This window comes from Cyprinus carpio, chromosome A9 (genome assembly GCF_018340385.1).
Source record: "Cyprinus carpio isolate SPL01 chromosome A9, ASM1834038v1, whole genome shotgun sequence".
Lineage (NCBI taxonomy): Eukaryota > Metazoa > Chordata > Actinopteri > Cypriniformes > Cyprinidae > Cyprinus > Cyprinus carpio.
Window position 1 is genome coordinate 7602486 of NC_056580.1, and position 26129 is coordinate 7628614.

Here is a 26129-nt window from a genome sequence, read left to right on the forward strand (position 1 = left end):
GCAGCAAAACGAGCTGTTTTGTACAGCTTAAGAAAAGCTGGGCGCATATGACACTGGAAGAATGTCTTTTTAATAAAAATACTATTTATTTATACCCTTTACAAGAACCAACTCAAATTTTCACCATATATATATATATATATATATATATATATATATATATATATATATATATATATATATATATATATATATATATATATACAGGTGCTGGTCATATAATTAGAATATCATTAAAAAAGTTGCTTTATTTCACTAATTCCATTCAAAAAGTGAAACTTGTATATTATATTTATTCATTACACACAGACTGATATATTTCAATATTTATTTCTTTTAATTTTGATGTTTATAACTGACAACTAAGGAAAATCCCAAATTCAGTATCTCAGAAAATTAGAATATTGTGAAAAGGTTCAATATTGAAGACACCTGGTGCCACACTCTAATCAGCTAATTAACTCAAAACACCTGCAAAGGCCTTTAAATGGTCTCTTAGTCTAGTTCTGTAGGCAACACAGTCATTAGGTGGGGGATGCTGACTGCTGACTTGACAGTTGTCCAAAGACAACCATTGACACCTTGCACAAGGAGGGCAAGACAAAAAAGGTCATTGCAAAAGAGGCTGGCTGTTCACAGAGCTCTGTGTCCAAGCACATTAATAGAGAGGCGACAGGAAGAAAAAGATGTGATAGAAAAAAAGTGTACAAGCAATAGGGATAACTGCACCCTGGAGAGGATTGTGAAACAAAACCATTCAAAAATGTGGGGGAGATTCACAAAGAGTGGACTGCAGCTGGAGTCAGTGCTTCAAGAACCACTACACAAAGACGTATGCAAGACACTGGTTTCAGCTGTCGCATTCCTTGTGTCAAGCCACTCTTGAACAACAGACAGCGTCCGAAGTGTCTCGCTTCAAAAAGGACTGCACTGCTGCTGAATAGTCCAACGTTATTTTCTCTGATGAAAGTAAATTTTGCATTTCCTTTGAATATCAGGGTCCCAGAGTCTGGAGGAAGAGAGGAGAGGCACACAATCCACATTTCTTGAGGTCCAGTGTAAAGTTTCCACAGTCAGTGATGGTTTGCGGTGCCATGTCATCCACTGGTGTTGGTCCACTGTGTTTTCTGAGGTCCCAAGGTCAACGCAGCCATATACCAGGAAGTTTTAGAGCACTTCATGCTTCCTGCTGCTGAATAAACTTTATGGAGATGCAGATTTCATTTTCCAACAGGTCTTGGCACCTGCACACAGTGCCAAAGCTTCCAGTACCTGGTTTAAGGACCATGGTATCCCTGTTCTTAATTAGCCAGCAAACTCGCCTGACCTTAACCCCATAGAAAATCTATGGGGTATTGTGAAGAGGAAGATGCAATATGTCAGACCCAACAATGCAGAAGAGCTGAAGGCCACTATCAGAGCAAACTGGGCTCTCATAACACCTGAGCAGTGCCACAGACTGATCGACTCCATGCCATGACGCATTGCTGCAGTAATTCAGGCAAAAGGAGCCCCAACTAAGTATTGAGTGCTGTACATGCTCATACTTTTCATTTTTATACTTTTTTAGTTGGCCAAGATTTCTAAAAATCCTTTCTTTGTATTGGTCTTAAGTAATATTATTTTCTGAGATACTGAATTTGGGATTTTCCTTCGTTGTCAGTTATAATCATCAAAATTAAAAGAAATAAACATTTGAAATATATCCGTCTGTGTGTAATGAATGAATATAATATACAAGTTTCACTTATTGAATGGAATTAATGAAATAAATCAACTTTTTGATGATATTCTAATTATATGACCAGCACCTGTATGAGGATGAGTACTAACGATTTTATTTTAAAACTAAACACCTTTTGCATATTTCTTCTCCATTTGATTTAAAAAAGAAAATAAAAAAAAAAAACCTCAGGTAACTCTATTTTAAAGTGTCCTTGTTACACGTTACATGTACTATTATAATTACAATTAATTATGAATAATTACATGCAAGTAACCATAAGCCAAACCCCAATCCTAACCCTGACCATATAGTACGTACATGTAGTTGATTAATATTACTCAGTACTTAAATGTATAATTACGCTGTAACAAGGATACCTTAAAATAAAGTGTCTCTCTATGAAAACCTCTTGCCAAACCTGTATTACCATCTTCCCAACCCAGACACATTCATGTATTTACACAGAATGAATACAATACAGAAACGGTTATAAGTAAAACTTTCATGTTAGTTTAATACGTAGAATAGCAAACTATATCTAAAAGTGACAGCAACTTTAAATTATTTGTAATTTGTCCCACATACTAAATAGGGATTGTGAGTTATTGACAGAAAATAAGGTGTTAAACAGCTTAATGTAAGGAGAACATCCACTATAAAGATAGAGCATTTGTCTGAATACTTGAAAGTCAACATTTTCAAGCAGACCAATAAATAAACTGCAGCTGGTAGTAAGATGGCAATTCATTCATAAAGGGACAGTCTTAAAACTATCTCCTGGTGGGTCATCATAAATCTAAATACAAACATAACACACATCTATAGACATACATGTATATATATTTAAAAAAAAATGTGTATGAGGTTTATAGAGGGCGACCACATGGACAAGAACGTGGAGAAGTAGTTGAAACTGTATTGCAGAACTACAAGAGGCACTTTAAAATAAAAAGGAAAAGAAAAAAGATGCTCAACAATGTACTTCACTTTTATTTAATATGAGTAGCACTGAGATGCAGACTTTTAGTCTTTATAACAGGGATCTCCAACCCTGCTCCTGAAGAGCTACCATCCTGCAGACTTCAGTTCCAGCCCTGCTGCAACACACCTGTCTGTAATTATCAAGTAACCCTGAACACCTTGATTAGCTGCTTCAGCTGTGTTTGATTGGGGTTGGAGCTGAAATCTGCAGGACGGTAGCTCTCTCCAGGAGCAGGGCTGGAGACCACTGCTTTATAATGTCCACGAAAAGAGAAATGGATACACGCACGCAGGTCTAGCTTTCAAACAACTTCTTGAAAGCGCTGCTTATCTCCTGGATCATGTCAGAGGTGGTGGTAGATCTGCTGTGTTTGTGGAAGGCCTGGCGATTACATTGCCTTGTCAGAGACGTAGCACCGAATGCAGCCACCAGTGAGGGATTCATGCTGGAAAAAAAAAGGTACATTTATAATTGAACTGAAATTGATATTCAATGACATCAAATAATTACTGAAGATGGAGCAACTCACCCTTTAGTTGCATCTGGAGGTGAGCTGAACGCCCAGTGGGCAAAGACTCCTAAGGAACCGGAGAGCAGATCTCCCTGTCCTCCACAACGCCGCCCACTTCCCTCTTGACTACAGGTCAGCACTGAGAGCAGGAAGACAAGCAACGTAAAACAGTGCACTGGAACCTTCTGAAGTCTGAACGTTTGAAGAACATTACTAACTGTTCTTTCCGTCAGTAATAATGTCCTCCTCCCCCTTCAAAACCAAGGTAAGATGGCCCATGGCGATGCTGAGTTGCTGAGCACTTCTCTTGTGGTCCGTGCTGTCCAGAGGTTCATGATGCTGAAATCAAAGTTTGATTTAGCATGTGTTCTGCAATTGTATGTATTAGGTGTCCGTAAAGGTTTTTTATTTCTGTTATCTATCTATCTATCTATCTATCTAAAAATGGCAAAACAAGGAATTTTCTAGTGGTCCTAATGCAGTGGTATTCAAACTTTTTAAAAAGAAGCTGACCATATATATATAATTTTCTAGTGGTCCTAATGCAGTGGTATTCAAACTTTTTAAAGAGCAACTCTTTTTTTTTTAAAAAAATGATGCAACCCTATGCAACCATTTAAATGCATGAAGCTGTGCATATAGATATGGATAGACGCTGCAGTTTTGACAAGGAATCCCCCATTTATATGAGAATGTCACTCATGAAACTTTGCAGCATGTATGCCACGTTGGTCCTCTTAGCAGCATTACAAACCAAAGTTTTATTCAAATTCTGAATGGATTATAAATAGCCAAGAAAGCATACAAAGTGCACTCCCTTTATCATCACTGAAAAGGGGTCACTCATTTCAGTTTGTCGTGATCTCAGAAAATTCCCTTAAAATCAATAAATCTCGTATTTACATCCCGTCTACACTTATTATAATGATAAGAACCACTGCTACAACCACTGAAACAGTTTAAACTTTTTCAACTCCTAAAACACCTAAAAGATTCGCATATGCAGTGTAGATAATATAACAAGCGTAAATTATATTCACATTCACAAGACAAGATTTGTAAAAGTGTAAATTGCATTTGATGTGTAAGAATTTTTTTTTTTTTTTTAATTTTTTTTTTTTTTTTTTAGCCTTTTACGGTTTATTTTATTCATTTATTTATTTTTTTACTGTGGTCAGTGGTGAATACAGGTGCAATGGCATCCAAAATGTTTAAGTAAAAAAAAAAAATAAAAAAAAAGTCTGATCACAGGAGAACATATAAGACACATTTGAGCCACCTACAATACCAGGCAAAGTATCAGTTTTGCCTCATCAGGTAACGTGAGAAGAATGTCAATACCAGATGTCTAAAAGCCACAGATATTACATAAAGACAGAACCTGCTCAGCCACAAGGAGGATATTAGCACTTTCAAAACTCACCATGGCCTCATACAGACGAGTAAACTCCATGAAGTTGGGTGTGAGGATGCCTCTCTGATATCCTTGAATGACTGACGGTTCTTTTGCCACTAACCAAAGTCCATCCTGTAAAGAAACACAAACATGAATGTGCAATCCACATATAAACAGTTTTTACACAAGTGACTAATTTATTCGGTGCATCCACAAAATAATTGCTAATTCAGCAAACCACTGATGCCCGTTTTCTCTAGTTAAGCAGTGTCCATTTTAGATAATTTTTTATGATCTTTTATGCAATATACAATACAACATTAATACTGTCAAATTAAAACCCCATGTTTGAGCTCTGACCCAGTTCTTCTTCTGCATTAGGGACACTGAATCTATTGGCTGTTGCCAAGATGTCCAGTATAAAAGCATATTGATCGGCTACATCAAAAGTGTCAGTGAAAACAGTACTCACAGCATCAATGATGATTGGTATTCCTCTGAGTTTTGCCCTCTCAATAATCTCCTAAAACCAAACATCAGCCAAACATTCATTCATTTAAACCCACATAAACATAAATGTGGAAATATACAATATCGCCAAGCTCTCTAGAAAGACACTTTACAAAATGATTGTCTTAATTTACAATAAGTGTTCAAAGTACGGACACTTTTGCACATTTTAGAAAAACAACAGTCAATAAAACTTTAAAATAAAACAAACTTTGTATGACAAATGTAGTGCAGTGACCAAATAAATAGTTCTCTCAGCCAACTTCAGTTAATGTAACGGTCTGCAAAACTATTCAATGAACATTTTAGGTATTTAAGCATAGGCCTTTAGATCAAGAGGTTTATCCAATTTGTGGTTGGTACTACAGTACATAAGGGAATCAGCAAAATGTTTCCTTTTTAAAAAGAATATTTATGAATCATTTTTTTGTTATATATAAGTATTGACTAAACTGCCACACACAGAAGTCATAAGATGTTTTTGTAGTACATTCATCTTGCCTTAGCATTCTTCAGAAGCATCTCCTCCCTCCCCAGACCTGGACCCACAACCAGACTGTGGAGCCTGGGCAGCCATTTCTCAATCTCCTCCACAGCATTGGGACCATCTCTGGAGGTACAAACAGCCAGAAGAGAAACAGCACCATCATGCTCAAATCCCTCTCGACATGAGACATGAGAGAATAAAATGTGTTTCAGCTGGTAAAATGGATTGAATCAAATAACCCTGGAGGTCCAGAAAATTCACTTGTCAGAAACTCTTCTGTTGGCCACCAGAGAAATTTAATGAAATTCACTTGTAATCAAAAGTCGTGTCTAATAAGAGTTTCTGCTTACAGCACTGGATGGACGATGAGTTCAGGACTGTAGGACTTGATGACTGGAGCTGCATCTTTGGTGCAGAACACATGAGACAGATCGGCTCCCTGGAAAACAGGCAGGTAATGGACTGATATATCTGACAATATACCAGCATTTTGAGGTTATCAGATAACAATGCAAAAAAAGATCAAAAAAAAAGTGCACAAACACTAAAATGCACCCTCAACAACACACACACATCACTGTTGAAACGTTTGGGCTCAATGAGATACAACACACACACATCACTGTTGAAACGTTTGGGACAAATTAAAATTTATGTTTACACACACACACACACACACACACATATATATATATATATATATATACACATTTAAAGTCTCACCAAGCCTGCAAGTATTTGATCAAAATACAGTAAAAACAGTAATACTGTGAAATATTATTACAATTTCAAATATATGTTTTTGAAATCCTTCTAATATGCTGATTTCCTGCTCAAGAAACATTTCTTATTATTTACAATGTTTAAAACATAATAATGCTGAATAATATATTTTGTGGAAGCAATTTTTGTTCAGGATTCTTTGATAAATACGAGACAAAGTCGAAATAAAACCATGAAGATGAATTACTGTGTATCTCACTAAAGTATGAAAAGACAAAATGCAGATGAGAAACAAAAAATGGACTGCATTTTTTAAAAGAATACTTACTACTTTTAAAGCTGAAATAGCTGCAAAGAAAGGTGCTCCTGTGTACCTAGCAAGAACAATACAAAAATGTAAGTTTCACCAAGCAAATTCACATATAGACCGAAGAAAACGGCCTGCTAGGTACTATAACTCTCTGATCACAGCACATAGCCCCTTATAAAACGCTGCTGTGGCAGAGCATGCTTTGATGGTATGTGGTTGAAAGTGAAAAAGTGAGCAAGTTAGGTGTAAGCTGCAGAAAAAGAGGAAATCTATGAAAAATGGCCTGAAACTGTAAAATAGCTATAATTTATTTATATATTCTTCTGGTCACACTTTGCATTAGATGGCCTTGTACTTAAACCATTTGATACAATATGCTTAGGTACTAGAAGTGTAACGGTATATGTCTTCGTCCACGGTTCGGGTTCATGCAGTCAGATGGCGAATACAATGGGTATGCAATGCTAACTGTCACAACAGGAAAGAGCAGAAGAAGAGACAATCTACGCACCAACCCTGTAGTCTGTAACGAGGAGAAAATAATGTCCCAGTCAGATCAAGCTCACTGTACACGATGCTCAAAATAAAGGAAGACAAATTTGTGCGGGTTTATATGAAAGGAAGTGACCATCTTCAGAAATGTTTCGATGGCATTTTCTTTTCCTCTTACCTCCATATAATGCATATTAAGGTTGTATTTAAGCGCAGCTGCTTTGTTTACAGCAGTAACCCAGGAAACGCTATATCTCTGCTGTTCCAGAAGCGCTACCTGCTGTCAGAGAATAAATCTGCATTTTCATTCAGTCCGTCTGCCGTTTTTGTTTTGTGCAGGTGTCTTATGAAGCATAATTTCATTATTCTAAATTCAGACCATTCTGTTTTTGTTTTAAATCTCGAAATTATACAATCTAATAAAAAAAAAAAAACCTGTTCATGTTTCATGTATGTAGCAATACTGTCTGTTCAAAATAAATGAAAAAATACAAGTACTGACCTTGTATCGAACCGTGACCCCAAAACTGAGGTATGTACCAAATATGTACATACATGAGGGTGCATTGTAATTACATTTGAGGCACTTTTAACATTTATAGTCAATTGTTAACTTTACCCCCAACTATAACCCAAGCCCTTTCCCTTGGCTTTAACCCATATAATCCTAACCCTACTCCCAATCCTAACTATACCTCAAACTTATTAGCAAAAGTGGGAATTTTGCAGAACAACATGCGGTTACACAGTTAATCTATAGTCTTAAGGTGTACTCACACTAGACATGGTTGCCTTGAACCAAGCGCGATTATCACTTAATGTGTTTTGTCTAAAGTATTTAATTCCTTAAGTATTAATTGTTATTACATAGTAGTTAAGGCCATCTAATATAAAGTGTGATCATTTTCCCCAAATATCTAATTTTTTCTTTTAAAAAGAGTTAATCTGATTAGTCAGCCGTGCATGTGCAGCACCCATTGAAGCTTCCCCACAGCTGCATAAATAGTTATTTAGTAAGTGTATAGTCCTGAGAAAGATCTGTGCAGCACTTACTCTTGACATCCTCCAATGATACCAATGCGTCCGTCCTGACCCTTGTGTTTTTTGGATGTAAGTGGAGGAATTGTTTTTCTTACAAGAGGAATCACACTGTCCATTCTCGCCGTTCCCAGAGAGAAAGAGCGCTCTATGACTGAGACAAGAACACAGTGACAATCATTAGCTTCAACACAAAGCAGACCGGCTTAGTTCAGGTCCATGCATTGGGATTAGACTAGTTGGTACACCAGTCATTTTAAAGATTTTAAATTTTTTTTGGTAAAAGAACTGTTTCAACCAAAATGAATTCTGTCATCATTTTCACATAATTTACTTTTACCAATTCAAACCATGTTGTTGCTTTTCAACACAAAAGGAAAACTATTTGGAAAAAAACTTCAGTTCTCTTACTTCCAACAACTGTTCATAGTCATGAGGTTTACCACACTCCAAAAAAAATATTGTGCTCTATATCGGAGTCTTCTGAAGCCATCTGAGCTTGAAATTCAGGCTTTTATTCACCAAATCGGTCTCTCTGCTGTAGATCCTAACTATCATTCTCCATTTTACAAAAGCATTCCACTGCATCAACTTCAACTACAATACATTTGGAATCAATGCCTTTTTAGCAACAATGACATTGAACCTGCTACTATTTTTAAATCTTAATGTGGAAGCAAATAATATTTTAGATCTTAAGCACTAGGGAGAATTAAGAGTGAATAATGACTAAAATATCAGTTTGTTCCACATAAAGCTGTAATATTGCTTTAGAAGACTTGGAATATTGCTATACAGACCACTTTTATGTTTTTGGTCATAATATAGCATAAATTTATGGCAAATAGATCAGTGCACATTGAGTTCATTCACTTTTTAAGGTATTAAGACGAAGAAAGTAGAAAAAGCTTTTCATAAAAAAAAAAAAAGAATGACAATTTTTCATGTGAAGAGGTAGAAAATACATAAATACCCTGAATATTAGGAATATACATAAATACCTTGAATATTAGAGTAATATTAGGTCAAGGCATTTCTTAGTCCAGTTGTTTGATGAGAGAAAGAGACAAATTGTAGTTGCAATAAATGCTTTAAAAATCTACAACTACAGCAGTGGGTGACTATTATTCTGATGATGGCACAGACTAGCAACGATCTTTGGTTGACCAATCAGCGGAAAGGGGGGCGTGTCATGCCTGGCCACATATGGAAATCTAATAATGGTTTATCAAACTTTTCTTCTTTCAATATTCAAAGGGGTCATGAACTGAGAAATCAAAATTCTCTTGATCATCAAGAGATCACTGTACTATAAAAACATCCTTTTAAGCTTCAGAACTCAGAACTTCCTCAGTCTAAAAACAGCTTATGTTAAAGCATCAGTAAGAACTTGGTCGTTTGTTCACTTCATTTTACAATGGATTCAAGACACAATTCGATAAAGGATTTTCAGAAAGACTGAAACAAAAAGACGATGCTGTGTGGAATATATTGGATCCGAGAGTAATGTCACACTACACAAGTGTAAATAACTTGTTTTTATAATGTGGTCACTATTGCTTTGTCTGTTATTACTGATCGTTTGATATGTACTGAATATTAATGCGTTTTTTTAACCTAATTCACAGATGTAGGCTGTCAAACACAAACAACTGTGAGCCAATCATAGCAGTGGGCGTTTACTTCCGAGTTTACAATCCGCCACGCCTATTCAAACAGAGCTTTTTAATAACAGGAATGAAAACAGGACAGAAAAGAGCCTATTACTTCTAAATTATGGTTTTTTGTTTATGTAACAATCTAAACATTGTAAGTGGACCTCAGAGAACAATACAAAATAATAAATAATGTTCATGACCCCTTTAATAAAGAATCTTTCCTACACCTCAAACAATAGAGTGTGTGACTAGCAACGCCAAGGTCCTGGGTTCGATTCTCAGGGATTCCCAAGCACTGGAAAAACGTAAATGTGTACTTCGATTGCAATGTTGTTAGAAATGTCAGACAAAATGCAAAAATGTAAATAATAATAATAAAAAAAACGACCCCAATGTACACGGACCAAAATACCGAATAATAAATAACATCAGAATTTCCATATATGGGGGAACTAACTTTATAACAAATGGCAATTCAAAATAAATGGCAACTCTACACGAACACTGAGTTTCACCCCTTTTCTTTAAAAACATTGCTGTGGCTGGCAAACTCTGTCAAGGCAGGAGGATGGTTACGATTCCACACGAACACTGAGTTTCACCCTCTTCCATGAGCAGACCTGGGCCAGCTGGCTGGCTGTGGCTGGCAAACTCGGTCAAGGCAGGAGGATGGTTACGATTCCCACAAGGGGGACGCGTGAAGGGTACGGTGGGGTTAGTCTGGGGGATACAAGAGGGCTGCGGAGTGGCCTGCGGTGCAGGAGAGGGTGTGCTAATGCCATTGAAAATCTGGCCCAACATCTGCAGCATCTGCAACTCCCTTGAATGTTCCTCCTCCCTGCGCTTATCCTCAGCCTGAAGACGCTGCTCCTCGAGCCTGTAGAAGTTGTCTTCGGCCTCCATGCTCTGCTCCAAAAACTTCTCCATCAGCTTATCTAGCGACATGTTGGCGAAGCGCTTCTTGCTTCTCCGTGGCCTGCTGGACGAGGTCGCCGGCGGGTTGGTCTTCGTCAGGCTGCTCTGCTTGGTTGAAAACGAACCTTTGAAAGAAGAGAACACAAATATTAACACGCACACACACACGGGTAACCAGACCGATTAGGCTAAAGATGGCAGATCAGTGCTTTCTGACGGATCAGAATAAGTTGACATACTCATGCCTCCCACTGTCACCGGAATGGGGCAGGATGGGTACTCAGTTTTGACCGGATGCTCCATAAAGGAGCATTCACCGCTGCCATCCATGTGAGCCTCCTGCAAGAGTTCAGTGCTCTCAGCATCTTCATCCATCGTTTCATCTCCCCCAACAGCGACACTATCAATATCCTGCCTCTCTAATAAGGATCTATTGCTCAATATCCTCTCCATCTCGTCGTAGAACTTGCACATCTTGTGGTACTGCCCATTTTTCCTGGATCCCTCCTTCGCTTGGAAATACTGCCTCTTTAAGCTCTTAACCCGTATTCTGCACTGGTCTGGTGTCCTATCGAAGCCCAGCTCGCACAGACGGTTCGCGACGTCTCGGTAAACGTGGCTGTTCCTAAAGTTTCCGTCCAGCGCCGTCTGCACGTCGTGCTCACCCCAGATATTCAGCAGCGCTCTGGTCTCCATGTCCGACCACAGGAAACCGCGCGTTGCATTCACTAACATGATGGTCGAAGCAGCCGAGTCGGTTTCGCATCGAGATCTAGGCCTTGTTTTGACGACGTTTCATGCAGTTTCTGAGCGCATAGCGACAGTGGCCTCGCCGAGATTAACTGAGCTGCTTTATGCAAAGCTGCTTAGAACTTAGCCAGTGTTTACCGCGCCAACAACAGTGAGAACGTCACCGCAGTGTTGTGTACTACGTCACCACAACCTTGCGCTTCAGCGATGAAAACAGCCGAATAGCTTCGACAATATCTCCAAGAACACATTTAGGAAACAACAGCTTCGCTTTATAAGCTCGGCTTATTGGGCTCGGGGTTTGGAATTGTGTATTATGCTTGAGTGTTCGAGTCAAACAACAAAACCGATAATAAAATTACAAAATACAGTGCGGTCCACAACTTCTAGTTTCGATTCAACTTAAACCTGACAATATCTTAAAAGAATGCATGATGCCAAATAAACACATTCGTGACACACCTTTGGGATCATACAAATGATCAGCTTTTGCACAAACTCGTGGAGTTCACGCGGAAGGTTACGCTGATATTTTAATTACATCAAAAATGTATTCGATTAAGGCTTTTGGACCCCACTGTATGTGTATATCATGTGGCACTCGACCCTGCATTTACCTTTATCATACAGCAACACTGCTGCAATCGTAATGACAACAGTTACCACGCCGAGAAGTGAACATTTCAGTCCATGCATTCCGTCCTTCTCAACCTACTGATAGTTTGATAAACTCCGATCTTACCAAGTGCCAGACTTAGTGGCTGTTCAGAGAAAATGAAGGTAGCACGTTTGAGAAGATTCATCAAGTTCACGGGTAAACAAACAGTGTTCAGGAGGAGAGTGGGAGCTGTGGAGCTTTGTGCGGGGATTAGCTGCAGTATCCAGTCAGATAGCAGGAACAAAGTTCGGGATTTATTCTGTTGTGTTACACGACTTCACTCGATCAGACACAAACAGAAGACCTGCCCTCTCTCTATAATCATCAGACTTCCGCTGACGCTCTGCTTATGCGTCATGACATAAGCAAAATTCAGTCCACATTTGACATTAAATAAACCCAGTACAGTGCTACCCACTGTAGCGAAGCCTGGTTACAATGATATTAAAAACGGCAATAACTGATATATATTTTTAGCCCCGCCTTTGCCGTTTACTTCCTGTGACGTTGGCACTGAAGTCAAATTGCTCCGCCCGCCACCTTTGGATGTGAAGTCTGATTCATTTCGGCGAATCGGTTCTTTTGAACAGTCCATTTCAAATATGTTACAAAAGTGATTCGGTGATTTCTTAACAGCATACTCTTAAAGGGGTCATATGATGCAATTTCAATTTTTCCTTTCTCTTTGGAGTATTACAGCTCTTGGTGCATAAAGAAGATCTGTACAGTTCCAGAGATTAAAGTCTCAAATCCAAAGAGATATTCTTTATAAAAGTTGAGACTCGTCCACACTGTCCTAAAAGGCCTCGTTTAAACACGCCCCCACATGTCTACCTCACTGTGTGGGAAGATTAACATAACGCCGCCCAAATGTTCCCGCATAGAAAGAAGGTGTAACTTTTATTTTCGCTGTAGTATTGTTGCCACTGCCAGCGTATAGACGCTGTGTGTTTCATTGTAAAAATGAAACTACTTTGTTTGGGCTTCCAAAAGGGGACGATATCCGCTTCATCATGCCTTGAGCTGATCTGTGCTGGTCGCTGAGGAAATACATCAACTTTGCACTGTGGATCGCCGGATCGGCTTTCACCGTGGATGAAGCGGAGTCCAGTCTGGGGTTGTCACATGTGTCCTTTGTCGAATCCGCAGGCCACACCGTTCTCTAACCCGCTGGCTGTTCCTCACTCTAGCCCACAGTGTGTGATGCATTTTATGGAGGACTGTTTCCTGAACCTGCAGACTAGCCTACAATGGGTCTGTAATCAAAGGCTCTTCTATAAAGTGAAACAGTTCCAACTTTGCAAGGACAGTCTGGCGCTTCTGACTCACAGCCTGTAAGTACATTTTTTATATTTAAATAATTTGTCACTGATGATTCAAACGCGAGTTTTGAGCAGTGTAGAGTAGCGCTTGTTGTTTGTTGTTTCTCCAAACACAAATGCAGACATAGTTTTATGTTTACGCGGCGCGATATGCAACACAACGCATAGATAGACAGTATAAGTCATTATAATCCGTAATTATGTCCCCACTGGATGCAACAAATGCCTCGTTTGTAATGGGTTTTATTGGTTCTGTCTGGTCTTGCCGGGAGGAGCCATCACAGTATGTTAAGGAGAGCAACATTTCCGTCACACGCTTAAGGTATTCAGCCAATCACAACACACTGGATAGCTGGCCAATCAGAGCACACCTCAATTTTCAAACCAATGAGCTTTGTAAAAATCGAAGCGTTTCAGAAGGCGGGCCATATGAGCAACAATAATGTACAGTATGTGGAAAATAATGTGTTTTTTGAACCTTAAACCACATAAACACATTTCATTACACCAAATACACAACGTAATGTTCTTTTTAGCAACGTCATATGACCCCTTTAAATGTTCAAATAGACCTTTTAAAATGTAAGTTTTATTTTATTGTATTTCCCCGTGTCCCAGATTATTATGTTGCAGTCGTCATTCAAATTATAAAAAATAAAGTTATAAATACAATTCACATTTACATTAAACAATAATAAAATTCATTTAAAAAATGTGCTTTATTAATTTTTGGCTCTAGTATCACTCAAAGTGATTCAGTCCGATTTTTGAACAAATCATTTAGAAAGGCTTTGTTCAAACAATTCATAGAAAAGATTTGACTCAAAAGAATGATTCGTTGACGAATCGGACAGCACTTCTGTTAAACCCGACTTGAAAGTTCTGTAGTTAGAAAATCGGCATTGTTACCAACGACTGTATTTGGGGAAAACACTGCTGTTGAAGTTAGCAAAACACACGAATGTGGTCTATTTCGCCAATCTTTGGACGGAGCCCGTCAGACTGGAGGTAATGGGATTATGCATTTAAAACGCACAGACCGATAGCTGGATTGTTTATATAGCGATATTACCTGTAAGAGTAGAGTCTGCATGAGTGGCATGTGTTTGGAGACATGTCTCAAGCCTCAAGGACCAAGAAACCCGACGTGAAAATCGTCATTCTAGGGGACATGAACGTGGGAAAGACTTCTCTCCTCCACAGATACACGGAGAGGAAATTTAAGGACACTATAAGCACAGTCGGAGGGGCGTTCTTCCTCAAACAGTGGGGACCCTACAACATTTCCATATGGGACACTGCAGGTGGGCTGCTTTTACACTCTATTTAGTAAAACAGAGCACAAAACACAAGAACATGCTATTAAAGTGTATTTTGCAAAAGCTGTATGTAAAAGAGAATACCAAGTCAGCTGACCTTCTAGCTAAATAAACACACTGTTATCATTTTAGATGAAAGTGGTATCAATTATATCTGTGTTTTATTTGTGTTGGTTTCCTGAAGGTCTGCTTCATATTTGTTGGTATTTGTTTTATCCAGATTTATAGCTCAGAACTGCTTTCTCACAGTAATAGTAATGGCCTTTTTTTATTTTGTGAACGTAAGCACTTTTTGTTCCTTATTCAGATGGTATGTTTAAGAACTGGCCCTGTCATGGTTTAAGCTTACAGAACTTGACCTATATATATATATATATATATATATATATATATATATATATATATATATAATCTATCTATCTATCTATATATGTCACATGGATACAGTGAAAGGGAGTTTTATTTAATCTGTACATTTCACCTTCCTTTTATGTAAATGAGTAAACCTGAAGATATATGTTTTTGGTCATTGTTTGAAAACTTCACCCATTAAAGGCATCCATCCATCCATCCATCCATCCATCCATCTATCTATCTAATGTAAAAAAGATGTATTTTCTCAGTCATTTCCTGTGAAATTTCCTCCTGTTCAGATGACAGATGACCCCGTGTAGAGCTGTTTGCTCTCTTAACAGGCAAAAAGTCACATGCTTGTGTGCAAGTCAGATGAGTGTGTATTGAATGTGTGTGTGGAAAATAAGTTTTTATTTTCAGTTTTGAATGTGGCCCTCTTTGTGTTTAGTTTGTAATACACAAATGTACTTTTAAATAACGACAGCCAATAATTTGAATCTAAACCAAACCAAACTGAAGCCCTAATCTCGTTAAAAGCAACTGACGTTATGCCCCCACAGCAAAACTGTGAGGCCAGTTACATGCAGCTGAATAGTGAGAATTGAGTGAAAAGAGCAGGAGAGAGGGAAGAGAAAGCACAGACATTGTCACAGAATATTGAACATATGTTCAAAATGACTGCCAAACAGGGTAACATTATATTTACTACCAGGGCTTGACATTAAAGGGTTAGTTCACCCAAAAATGAAAATTATGTCATTAATGACTCACCCTCATGTCGTTCCAAACCTGTAAGACCTCCGTTCATCTTCGGAACACAGTTTAAGATATTTTAGATTTAGTCCGAGAACTTTCTGTTCCTCCATTGAAAATGTATGTACGGTATACTGTCCATGTCCAGAAAGGTAATAAAAACATCATCAGAGTAGTCCATGTGACATCAGAGGGTCAGTTATAATTTATTGAATCATCAAAAATACATTTTGGTCCAAAAATAGCAAAAACTACGACTTTATTCAGCATTTTCTTCTCTTCCGTGTCTTTTGTGAGCGCGTTCACAACACTGCAGTTTAGTGATATCCGGTTCGCGAACGAATCACTCGATGTAACCGGATCTTCTTGAACCAGTTCACCAAATTGAACTGAATCGTTTGAAATGGTTTGCATCTCCAGTAAGCATTAATTGAAAGAAACGACCGAAAGAGTGACTCGTTCTCGAGTCAAGAACAGTTTCTGTCGGACGCGTCCAGTTCGAGAACCGAGGAGCTGATGATACTGCGCATGCGTGATTCCGCGTGAAGCTCACTGACACACAGTGCGTCTGAACCGAAAGAACTGGTTCGCGGAAAAGAACCGAACTTCCCATCACTACTGGTGATCCGAAAACCGATGCAACCGGTTCTTGACTTGAGAACGAGTCAATCTTTCGTTCGTTATCTGGCTAACGCGAAGCGTTTCAAACGATTCAGTTCGATTTGGTGAACTGGTTCAAGAAGATCCAGTTACATCGAGTGATTCGTTCGTGAACCGGATATCACTAAACTGCAGTGTTGTGAACGCTCTCACAACAGACCTGGAAGAGAAGACAATGCTGAATAAAGTCGTAGTTTTTGCTATTTTTGGACCAAAATGTATTTTCGATGCTTCAACAAATTCTAACGGACCCTCTGATGTTACATGGACTACTTTGATGATGTTTTTATTACCTTTCTGGACATGGACAGTATACCGTACATACATTTTCAATGGAGGGACAGAAAGCTCTTGGACTAAATCTAAAATATCTTAAACTGTGTTCCGAAGATGAACGGAGGTCTTACGGGTTTGGAACATTAATGACATAATTTTCATTTTTGGGTGAACTAACTATTTATTTCAGTAATTCAACTCATATTGTGAAACTTGTGTATTAAATTAACATTAACATCATGGTGCCAGGACAATTGTCTCTCTCTGAATGTGTGCAAAACTAAAGAGCTGATTGTTGACTTCAGGAAGAGACAGCAGCAGCCCTATACTCCTCTTATGATCAGCGGGACCCCTGTGGAGAGGGTGAGCAGCTTCAAGTACCTCGGTGTAAACATCTCCGAGGACCTGACTTGGACTACACACATTCAAACTCAGGTTAATAAAGCCAGGCAAAGACTGTACCATCTGAGACAGCTGAGAAAATTCAGGGTTTCACCTGCAATCCTGAAAACTTTCTATTCAGGGGCCATAGAAAGTGTATTGACTCAGTGCATCTCAGTGTGGTATGGGAACAGCTCCAGTCATGACTGCAAAGCCCTGCAGAGAGTTGTGCGCTTAGCTGAGCGCATCTCAGGGTCTGCTCTCCCCTCTCTGCAGGACATCTACCTCAAACGCTGCAAAAGCAGAGCTGTTAAAATAATCAAGGACTTTCACCCCAGTAACCATCTTTTCACTTTTGCTGCCATCTGGTAAGCGTTTCCGTAGCCTGATGTCAAAAACTGAGAGACTTAGGATGAGTTTCTTCCCCCCAGGCCATCAGGCTCCTAAACTCAAAACCAGCCTCTTAACATCTTCATGCCTCCACTTAATATTCACTTTATCAGTAAGACATTCATCATTCACTACCTCACATTGACATACTGTAAGTGTCAACCTGTTTGCACATTTGCCTCTTGTACATTCCTGTGATCTTAATATTTAAGACTACAGTTTACTTTCATGCACATTATTTTCCACTATATATTTAATTCTACAGTATACATCTCTTTATATATTTTATATTTTATTCTTATATTTTTATTGTTTACTTTTATTTCATTCTTTCATAGCTATTTTATGTATATTTTCATCTGTGTTGTATTCTTTAATAATTGCACTGTCCATGGAGCGGACCTGACTCACATTTCACTGCTGGTTATATATGCTCTATATAATTGTGTATGTGACAAATAAAAAAAATCTTGAATCTTGAATCTTGAAATAAATTCAGTGTACACAGACTGAAGTAGTTTAAGTCTTTGGTTTTTTAACTGTGATGATTTTGGCTCATATTTAACAAAAACCCACCAATTCACAACAAATTAGAATACGGTGACATGCCAATCAGCTAATTAAATCAAAACACCTGCAAAGGTTTCCTGAGCCTTCAAAATAGTCTCTCAGTTTGGTTCACTAGGCTACACAATCATGGGGAAGACTGCTGATCTGACAGTTGTCCAGAAGACAATCACTGACACACTTCACAAGGAGGGTAAGCCACAAACATTCATTGCCAAAGAAGCTGGCTGTTCACAGAGTGCTGTATCCAAGCATGTTAACAGAAAGTTGACTGGAAGGAAAAAGTGTGGAAGAAAAAGATGCACAACCAACTGAGAGAACCGCAGCCTTATTTGGATTGTCAAGCAAAATCGATTCAAGAATTTGAGTGAACTTCACAAGGAATGGACTGAGGCTGGGGTCAAGGCATCAAGAGCCACCACACACAGACGTGTCAAGGAATTTGGCTACAGTTGTCGTATTCCTCTTGTTAAGCCACTCCTGAACCATAGACAACATCAGAGGCTGTCTTACCTGGGCTAAGGAGAAGAAGAACTGGACTGTTGCCCTGTGGTCCAAAGTCCTCTTTTCAGATGAGAGCAAGTTTTTGTATTTCATTTGGAAACCAAGGCCCTAGAGTCTGGAGGAAGTGTGGAGAAGCTCATAGCCCAAGATGCTTGAAGTCCAGTGTTAAGTTTCCACAGTCTGTGATGATTTGGGGTGCAATGTCATCTGCTGGTGTTGGTACATTGTGTTTTTTGAAAACCAAAGTCACTGCACCCATTTACCAATAAATTTTGGAGCACCTTATGTTTCCTTCTGCTGACCAGCTTTTTGAAGATGCTGATTTCATTTCCAAGCAGGATTTGGCACCTGCCCACACTGTCAAAAGCACCAAAAAGTTGGTTAAATGACCATGGTGTTGGTGAGCAAACTCATCAGACCTGAAGCCCACAGAGAATCTGTGGGGTATTGTCAAGAGGAAAATGAGAAACAAGAGACCAAAAAATGTAGATGAGCTGAAGGCCACTGTCAAAGAAACCTGGGCTTCCATACCACCTCAGCAGTGCCACAAACTGATCACCTCCATGCCACGACGAATTAAGGCAGTAATTAAAGCAAAAGGAGTTCATGTACAGTAAATGAACATACAACAATTCACTAAAATTTTTTATTTTTATTTGTTTATTGGTCTTATGAAGTATTCTAATTTTTTGAGATTGAATTGGTGAATTGGTGGGTTTTGTTAAATGTGAGCCAAAATCATTACAATTAAAAAAACAAAGACTACTACTTCTGTCTGTCTACATTCAGTTTATTTAATTCACGAGTTTCACAATTTGAGTTGAATTACTGAAATAAATGAAAATTTCCACGCCATTCTAATTTATTGAGCTGCACCTGTACAGTAAAAGAGCTCAACATTAATGCTTGTCCGGTACAACTGGATTTTTGAGAGAATTTTACTTGCCCATCAGTACACCATACCATATTAAAAACATCTAACAAGGGAACAAGACAATGTTTCTGATTTTATTACATTTTGATTGTAGCTAATCGGCGATTGTAGCCTAATGGATTGTCTGTCTGTGAGAAAATCTCATGGAGAAATTAAAAAAATGGACACAACTGCACATAGAAGAAACATACTAGGGTAAAAAATTTAGATTTTATATTTATAACATATGATATATACTACTTAAGCAACATGACACGACCAAGAGAGTACTGTTTCCCTGAAATCCAGTATAATTGCAGATTCGAAATTTATTTCATGCAAGAATTTAAATAAGTAGTTAATATTAAGTGCTTTATATTAAGTACACAATATTGTCAGTGTTGGCCATTGTTGTTCAGTTTGGTTAATAAAAGCAAAACAGCATCTCAGAGCAACACGTTACTGAATAGTTTGGTGTTTTTGAATGAATTGGGTGAGTCAGTGATTCAGTAACCATTTATAACAGGGTTCGTACAAGGTGCTTGAAGTACTTGAATTTGACTTTTTGAAATTTAAGTCCTGGAAAACCCTTGAAAACAGACATATTTTTGAGCAGGTACTTGAAAAGTACTTGAATTTTTAAAGGGCAGTATATATGAAATTTGTGTGTTTTTTTTTTCCTTGATTAAACAATCTTTTTATGCAAAATTAACAATGCAACGCACCGCGGTCTCGCAATATTAGTATAATGTTGAGTCTGTGGTAAAACCTTTGATAGTGCTTGCTTATATTGTTCAGTCTTTTATAGCATGAGCTGTTCGTATGGGTTTCATTTGGGAATGCATATAATATCTGACGCGTTTTGTGTTGCGCTGTTATCATTTACAAGCGTGGAGCGCATCTTCATCTCAGCTGCTCAAGACACAAACTCTTCCTCTGCATATACTGTGAGTTTGAGTTGCTTAATGTTCATCAGGGAAACAGTGCATGTTATCTCACTAGATTTACAACGTAAATTATTTATAAACCTATATGTCAACACAGGAGAATACATCAACATATTTCTAAATATGTGATTTGTTGTACATCGCGATTTCAAAATAAAAGTTCAAGAGTTTGCATGTGGCGAAATAATATTAAAATTACATGGATTTAAATGTCCTTGAATCATACTGTAAAGTGAGGCATCGTCAGGCCATTGGTGCCCACTGCAGGTATTTGTTATAATACATAATATACTTAAATTGGTTATGTTCATATTTTTTGTGTAGGCATATTACATTATGTAGGCCTATTTTATCAGTGTTGTTCAATAAAACCATGTAATTACTTGGTTTTGATACTTTATTTGAATTAATTATTAATGCCTCATTGTTAGTTTTTATATAAATAGTCACACTGAAGCCTGTTTTTCACTTTATCAAAATAATTGATAACCAAAATAGTCACTAACCCTAGATTAGTTAAAATATTTCAAAATACAACTGCATTGTTTTGATTTGTGTTTAAAAGACAAATATTTTGACATTTAAAAGAAAAAAAACGTAAAAATAGTATTAAAATATTGTTTCATTCTAGTGAATCAAGTATCTGTATATTTTGTGCGCTAAGTGTATTGTCACACACCCTAGTGTTGATAAGCGGTGATATAGCTCATAATTTCTCAAGTGTATTATACAGCTTTCATTCTTTAGGTTAATTGTACAGTATATTCATGAAAAAAAAAAATAACCGTTTGAATAAGGAAAGCAATAACTTTGCCATAGTATCTTTTCAAATGTTAAAGTTGCCACAGTCCTTGCATTATTTTGTGCTGCACTTTATTTGTACCATTTTGTTTGTTTTAGTTTATTAGAATTTGAAAGATAATAACAATATTGTTATTGATAAGTGAGATCTCTGATTTTAGTCTTTGAAAACCAAAAAATTAGTGCTTGAAAAGTCCTTGGAAGTCCTGGAATTTAATTTTACAGTTTCTGTTAGAACCCTGTTCTAAAAAAAGTAAACTCAGTGCAAGGGTTTAAACTTATATTTTGAACAGTTAGCATATTTAGAAAGATAGTGATGTATTCTCCTGTGATGGCATAGGTTTATAAATGATTTACCTTAAATCTGACAGAATGGTGCACATTGTTTCCAGATGAACATTATAAGCAACTCAGGCTCACAGCATATGCAGAGATGGAGTTTGAGACGCTCCACAACATGTAATTGATAACTGTTTGTGTGGAGCAGCATTTACTGTGAACGGAGCCGCTCTGAGATGCACACAACATACACGCATACAGTATAAATAAAGCCCATATTAAACCCGCAGCACATATATTTATTACATTCAATCGCAACTTTTGTGAATTTATAATAGCACTATGCTTTATTATGATCGTTAAATGGTTTAAATATTTCTTGCAGCCTTAGAAAATGGTCTAATAATGCTTTTCACGGATTCCCGTCTGTAGAATGCACTACGTATTAAGCTGTTTTTTTTTTTTTTTTTTTTTTTTTTAGAGTACTCGAATTTAATCGAGGAATCATTACAGCCCTAATTCATTATCAAATATGATGGTTTTTGACATGTATTTGTTCATCTCTCAATCATGTCATTATATTGTATACATCATATACAATAAAACCTGCAGAGCTTTGATTATAAAACTAAGCATTTAAATATCATCTTGCTAAGACATATTATTGGGCGATATAGAGTGCCAACTGCTATTTATAATGTAAGTAGTCTGTTATACTGTTATAAAGATCTCATTCATTTACATTACAATCAGAATCAGTCTTACTTTATGCCCACATAAATAATACCTAATGCACCAAATTGCATGTTTTTGTTTGGGCCACTGAATGCAACTGATGCTTTTTTTTCCTCCTCAAGTAAGATACACATACTCCCATATAACACAAAAAGACACAAAAAATCTAAAAATAAAAAATAATACAAAAAAAAAAAAATAAAAACAACAAAAAACACACATGTACTTTTTTTTGTTAGTTTCTTTTAGATTTGTCAAAAAAGTAAAAAAAATAAAAGTAAATAAGGAAAAAAATAGATTTTTCTGTTTGCTCTTTCATGTGTCAGGCTTTAGAGGACTAAGACTTCTGTTTAAATTCTCTGCATGTAAAAGAACCTCATGTGAAAAGAGATGCACTAAAATGTGGCACTGGAAATGACGGGAACTTTAGTCAGTCGTCTGTAGTGTTTGAATTCTTCAAAGGGACCTGCAGAGCGGCAGGTGCTACATGAACTTTAACCCATTTTTTTCTTATCATTAGTTCGTCTGGTGATAGTAATAATAATAGCTTACTTCCTCTGTATTAGCTCACCATGTCATGACCATGAGTAGCTGTTGTTAGTGTTCCTGTAGCTCGGACAGCACAGCATGCTGCTAGTAAAGCAAGTTCATGGGTTTGAATCTCAGGGAATACATCAACTGATAAAATGTATGCCTTGAATATGTTATAAATCCCTTTGGAAAAATGCATCTGCCAAATGTTTTTATTTATTTATTTTTTCCACAGAGGAGGGGGTTTTAAGTTGTGAACGTTACAGTGTGTACATTTTTATGTATAAAGACTTTGTCAAAAGGTAATGTAAATTGAATTCTTCAGGATTTGATCTCTTGAACATATGATTCTATGCAAGTACTGTACAATTAAAATGAACCATGCTTTATAAGTACTAATTTATTAGTTTTACAGATTTTTATAGTGCATGAAGCACATAAGAACAAGGAACAAAGCTCTCTCTCACACCCTTCATACACAGACAGTAGAAGCCAAGTAGGTTGAAGACCACTACATATTTCTGCAACAATGAGCTCTTGTATTTCAGCTGTTATAGCTCTCAGTATCATGACTGACACACATTGGCTTTCTTTTTAAAGTAGAAAGAAGGTTTTTTTCAGTCTGGTTCTTCTAGTAGATTTGGCCCCTCAGAACTATTCAGGTTACTTGTGTTTAATTCTATTGAGCGAATCACCATCAGCAGGGCTGTAACATCTATCTATCTATCTATCTATCTATCTATCTATCTATCTATCTATCTATCTATCTATCTATCTATCTATCTATCTATCTATCTATCTATCTATCTATCTATCTATCTATCTACTGTGTAGTTGTGATTGAAGAGATATTTCTTCAGAAGGACAAATGATCATGGCTCAGAATCTGCAAAGGGGTAATTAAATGTAACAAATCAAGTAAAAATCTATCATCTTTTATTGGAAAATTAAACAATATTTTATCAAACTTTGATAATTGCCTAGGGCTCCACGATTATCATAATTGCCAATTATTCTCTTAAAACTGTGATTATTAATTACGATAATCACAATTTACATTGAATGATGTTTCTACCATTGTTTGAAGCAACTGCGTGCCATAAATTTATATAAAAATAAACAAGCTGAAAACACTCTAACTGAAAAACTTTTACTGCTTTTCTAGTATTAAGCCTCAAATGTCAACTATACATTTTAATAATAATAAAAATATTCATGATATTATGTTATACTAAAACTAAAATAATAATTGAAAAAAAAAACTTAAGATAAACTGTAGAAAGTGGGAATAAAAAAACCCACTAGCACTCAGAATAATAAAGGTGGCGTTTGAACGATTACATAATTGTGGCATCCGTAATTGTAATCGCGATTAGAAATGTGATTAATTGTGCAGCTCTATAATTGCTCTAATCTTTTAAACAACTGAAAAGTTAAGAGAAGTAGGTAAAATATCTGTCAGTTTCAACAAATGAAGAACAAATTTATACTTGTGTGTGATGTATTACTGTAGGTACGTTATTGTCTCTGGCGGACAGCATGATAAAGCCGATCAGGCCGCCGTTTTCTCCTTTCTCTCAGAAAGAGATGACAAAACATCCGGTTGTGTGTGTTTTCCAGGAAATGCATGTACTGCCTGGACCTCTGCAGGCTTCTCATAAGTACGACTATATATTGTGCATGTTATTTTTTGACAGACATCGATGTTGTGTTCATATTAATTGATGCCCATGAGTGTGTTATGTCAATGTTTCTATCTTCTAATATTCCAACCACAACCTGCCTAAGTTTTGACGGACATGATAACATAAGTGAGGAGTGAACTCTATCATTTTTGTCTTCGAAAAGTAATGTAGAAGTATTCAGTTTAAATAGACTTCAAATAAAGTGTGAATTCTCCAAATCTACGCTGAAGTGCAGTACTGTGTGACTGTGCTTTACTCTCCTGATTGTGGTGTTTTTTGTGTTCAGGTCGAGAGCAGTTTCATGGCCTGGGCTCCATGTACTGCCGTGGTGCGGCTGCAGTCATCCTCACCTATGACGTTACCAACTGGCAGAGCCTGGCTGAGTTGGAAAACCGCTTCCTGTCCCTGACCGACACTGCCAACACCGACTGCATATTTGCCATTGTGGGTAACAAAGCAGACCTTACTGATGCTCTCGCTCAAGAGCCAGAACCAAAGAGCGAGCGACGGGACGAACCCCAGCCTGTGGTCACCTGTCCGACTCCTCCTGCCACTCCGCTTCAGCACAAACAGGTCAGCAGAGAGGACGCCATCGCCCTGTACGGCCGTGTGCTACTCTACAAAGGCCTGGAGGAGAAGGCCTGTCTGCCTGCTGAGAGGATGTGCTTTGAGACAAGCGCTAAAACGGGGTACAATGTGGACATTTTGTTTGAAACCCTCTTTGATCTGGTTCTGCCCTCCATCCTGAAGAAAAGGAGTGAGGGAGAAAATGCCATTGTGGACCTGGAGATGCCAATGGAGGTGAAAAAGACTAAAGCAGGATGTTGTGCAGGACAAATATAGGAGATGTGGGATTGTGTTGTCAGTCAGTGCCAAAGGAGGAATGGATCAAAATCGTATCTAAACTAATGCTATGTACTGAACCCAAGCCCCCCACAGAAAAGTATTAATAAAAAAAAAAGTAAAAAAAAAAAAAAAAAATACATTTTCTTTGCATTAATGGAATGGAGTGGAAATATTTTTATTTATTTTTTTTGGAAATTATATATGGACTAAATTTATATTTTGTGAAAATTACATGAATATTTTCAGATACTGCCGCACTTAATCTAATTTGGCAAAAATAAAAATTGCTGTAATTTAAAATGTAATTTATTCCTGTTATGGTAAAGCTGATTTTTCAGCATCATTACTACAGTCTTCAACATCACATGATCCTTCAGAAATCTATATAATATGCTGATTCTTATGCTCATATTTTAATATGCTAATATGCTTATTATAAGCAATGTTGAAAACAGTTATGCTGCTTAATATCTTCGTGAAAACCATGATTTTTTTTTTTTATTATTCTTTGAATAGAAAGTTTAAAAGAACATCATTTATTTAAAACAGAATATTTTTGTAACATAAATGTCTTTGCTGTTACTTTCGAATTATTGTTTCCTTGCCGAAGTATTCATTTCTTTATAAGAAAGAAAGAAAGAAAGAAAAACTGAGCCCAAACTTTTAGAACAGTAGTGTGTGAGTACGAGTTCATCCTTGACTTTCCATGA

General features: G+C 37.3%; 2 protein-coding genes across 8 annotated transcripts; one reads left to right on the forward strand and one right to left on the reverse strand.

The window, feature by feature from the left end:
* Positions 1 to 2698: 2698 nt before the first annotated feature.
* On the reverse strand, positions 2699 to 14683 carry LOC109069430 (ATP-dependent (S)-NAD(P)H-hydrate dehydratase). 7 transcript variants are annotated; one of them, XM_042763362.1, is made up of 11 exons: positions 14551 to 14683; positions 10424 to 10873; positions 8191 to 8329; positions 6664 to 6709; positions 5963 to 6051; positions 5627 to 5735; positions 5088 to 5138; positions 4643 to 4747; positions 3438 to 3558; positions 3238 to 3358; positions 2699 to 3153 (listed from the first exon to the last, which is right to left on the reverse strand). In XM_042763362.1, the coding sequence occupies exons 2-11, from the start codon at positions 10776 to 10778 to the stop codon at positions 3003 to 3005; spliced, it is 1287 nt and encodes a 428-aa protein (XP_042619296.1). In that variant the 5' UTR covers positions 10779 to 10873; positions 14551 to 14683; the 3' UTR covers positions 2699 to 3002. The 7 variants fall into 7 exon arrangements, with proteins under 7 accessions (XP_042619296.1, XP_042619295.1, XP_042619294.1 ...); XM_042763361.1 differs by lacking the exon at positions 14551 to 14683 and adding an exon at positions 12241 to 12648; XM_042763360.1 differs by lacking the exon at positions 14551 to 14683 and adding an exon at positions 12116 to 12648.
* Positions 14532 to 26066, forward strand: LOC109069425 (ras-related protein Rab-20-like). Its single transcript, XM_019086064.2, has 2 exons — positions 14532 to 14782; positions 24860 to 26066. Exons 1-2 carry the CDS (start codon positions 14593 to 14595, stop codon positions 25414 to 25416), a joined length of 747 nt encoding a protein of 248 aa, XP_018941609.1. The 5' UTR covers positions 14532 to 14592; the 3' UTR covers positions 25417 to 26066.
* Positions 26067 to 26129: the final 63 nt, after the last annotated feature.

Coding starts and splice junctions, on each gene's coding strand:
- LOC109069430 (XM_042763358.1), bottom strand. CDS start 11,483: ATGTTAGTGAATGCAACGCGCGGTTTCCTGTGGTCGGACATGGAGACC. Junction 10,874..10,987: donor GGTGACAGTGGGAGGCATGA/GTATGTCAACTT, acceptor CTTCTTTCAAAG/GTTCGTTTTCAACCAAGCAG. Junction 6,710..8,190: donor ATCATTGGAGGATGTCAAGA/GTAAGTGCTGCA, acceptor TGTTCTTGCTAG/GTACACAGGAGCACCTTTCT.
- LOC109069425 (XM_019086064.2), top strand. CDS start 14,593: ATGTCTCAAGCCTCAAGGACCAAGAAACCCGACGTGAAAATCGTCATT. Junction 14,783..24,859: donor TTCCATATGGGACACTGCAG/GTGGGCTGCTTT, acceptor TTTTGTGTTCAG/GTCGAGAGCAGTTTCATGGC.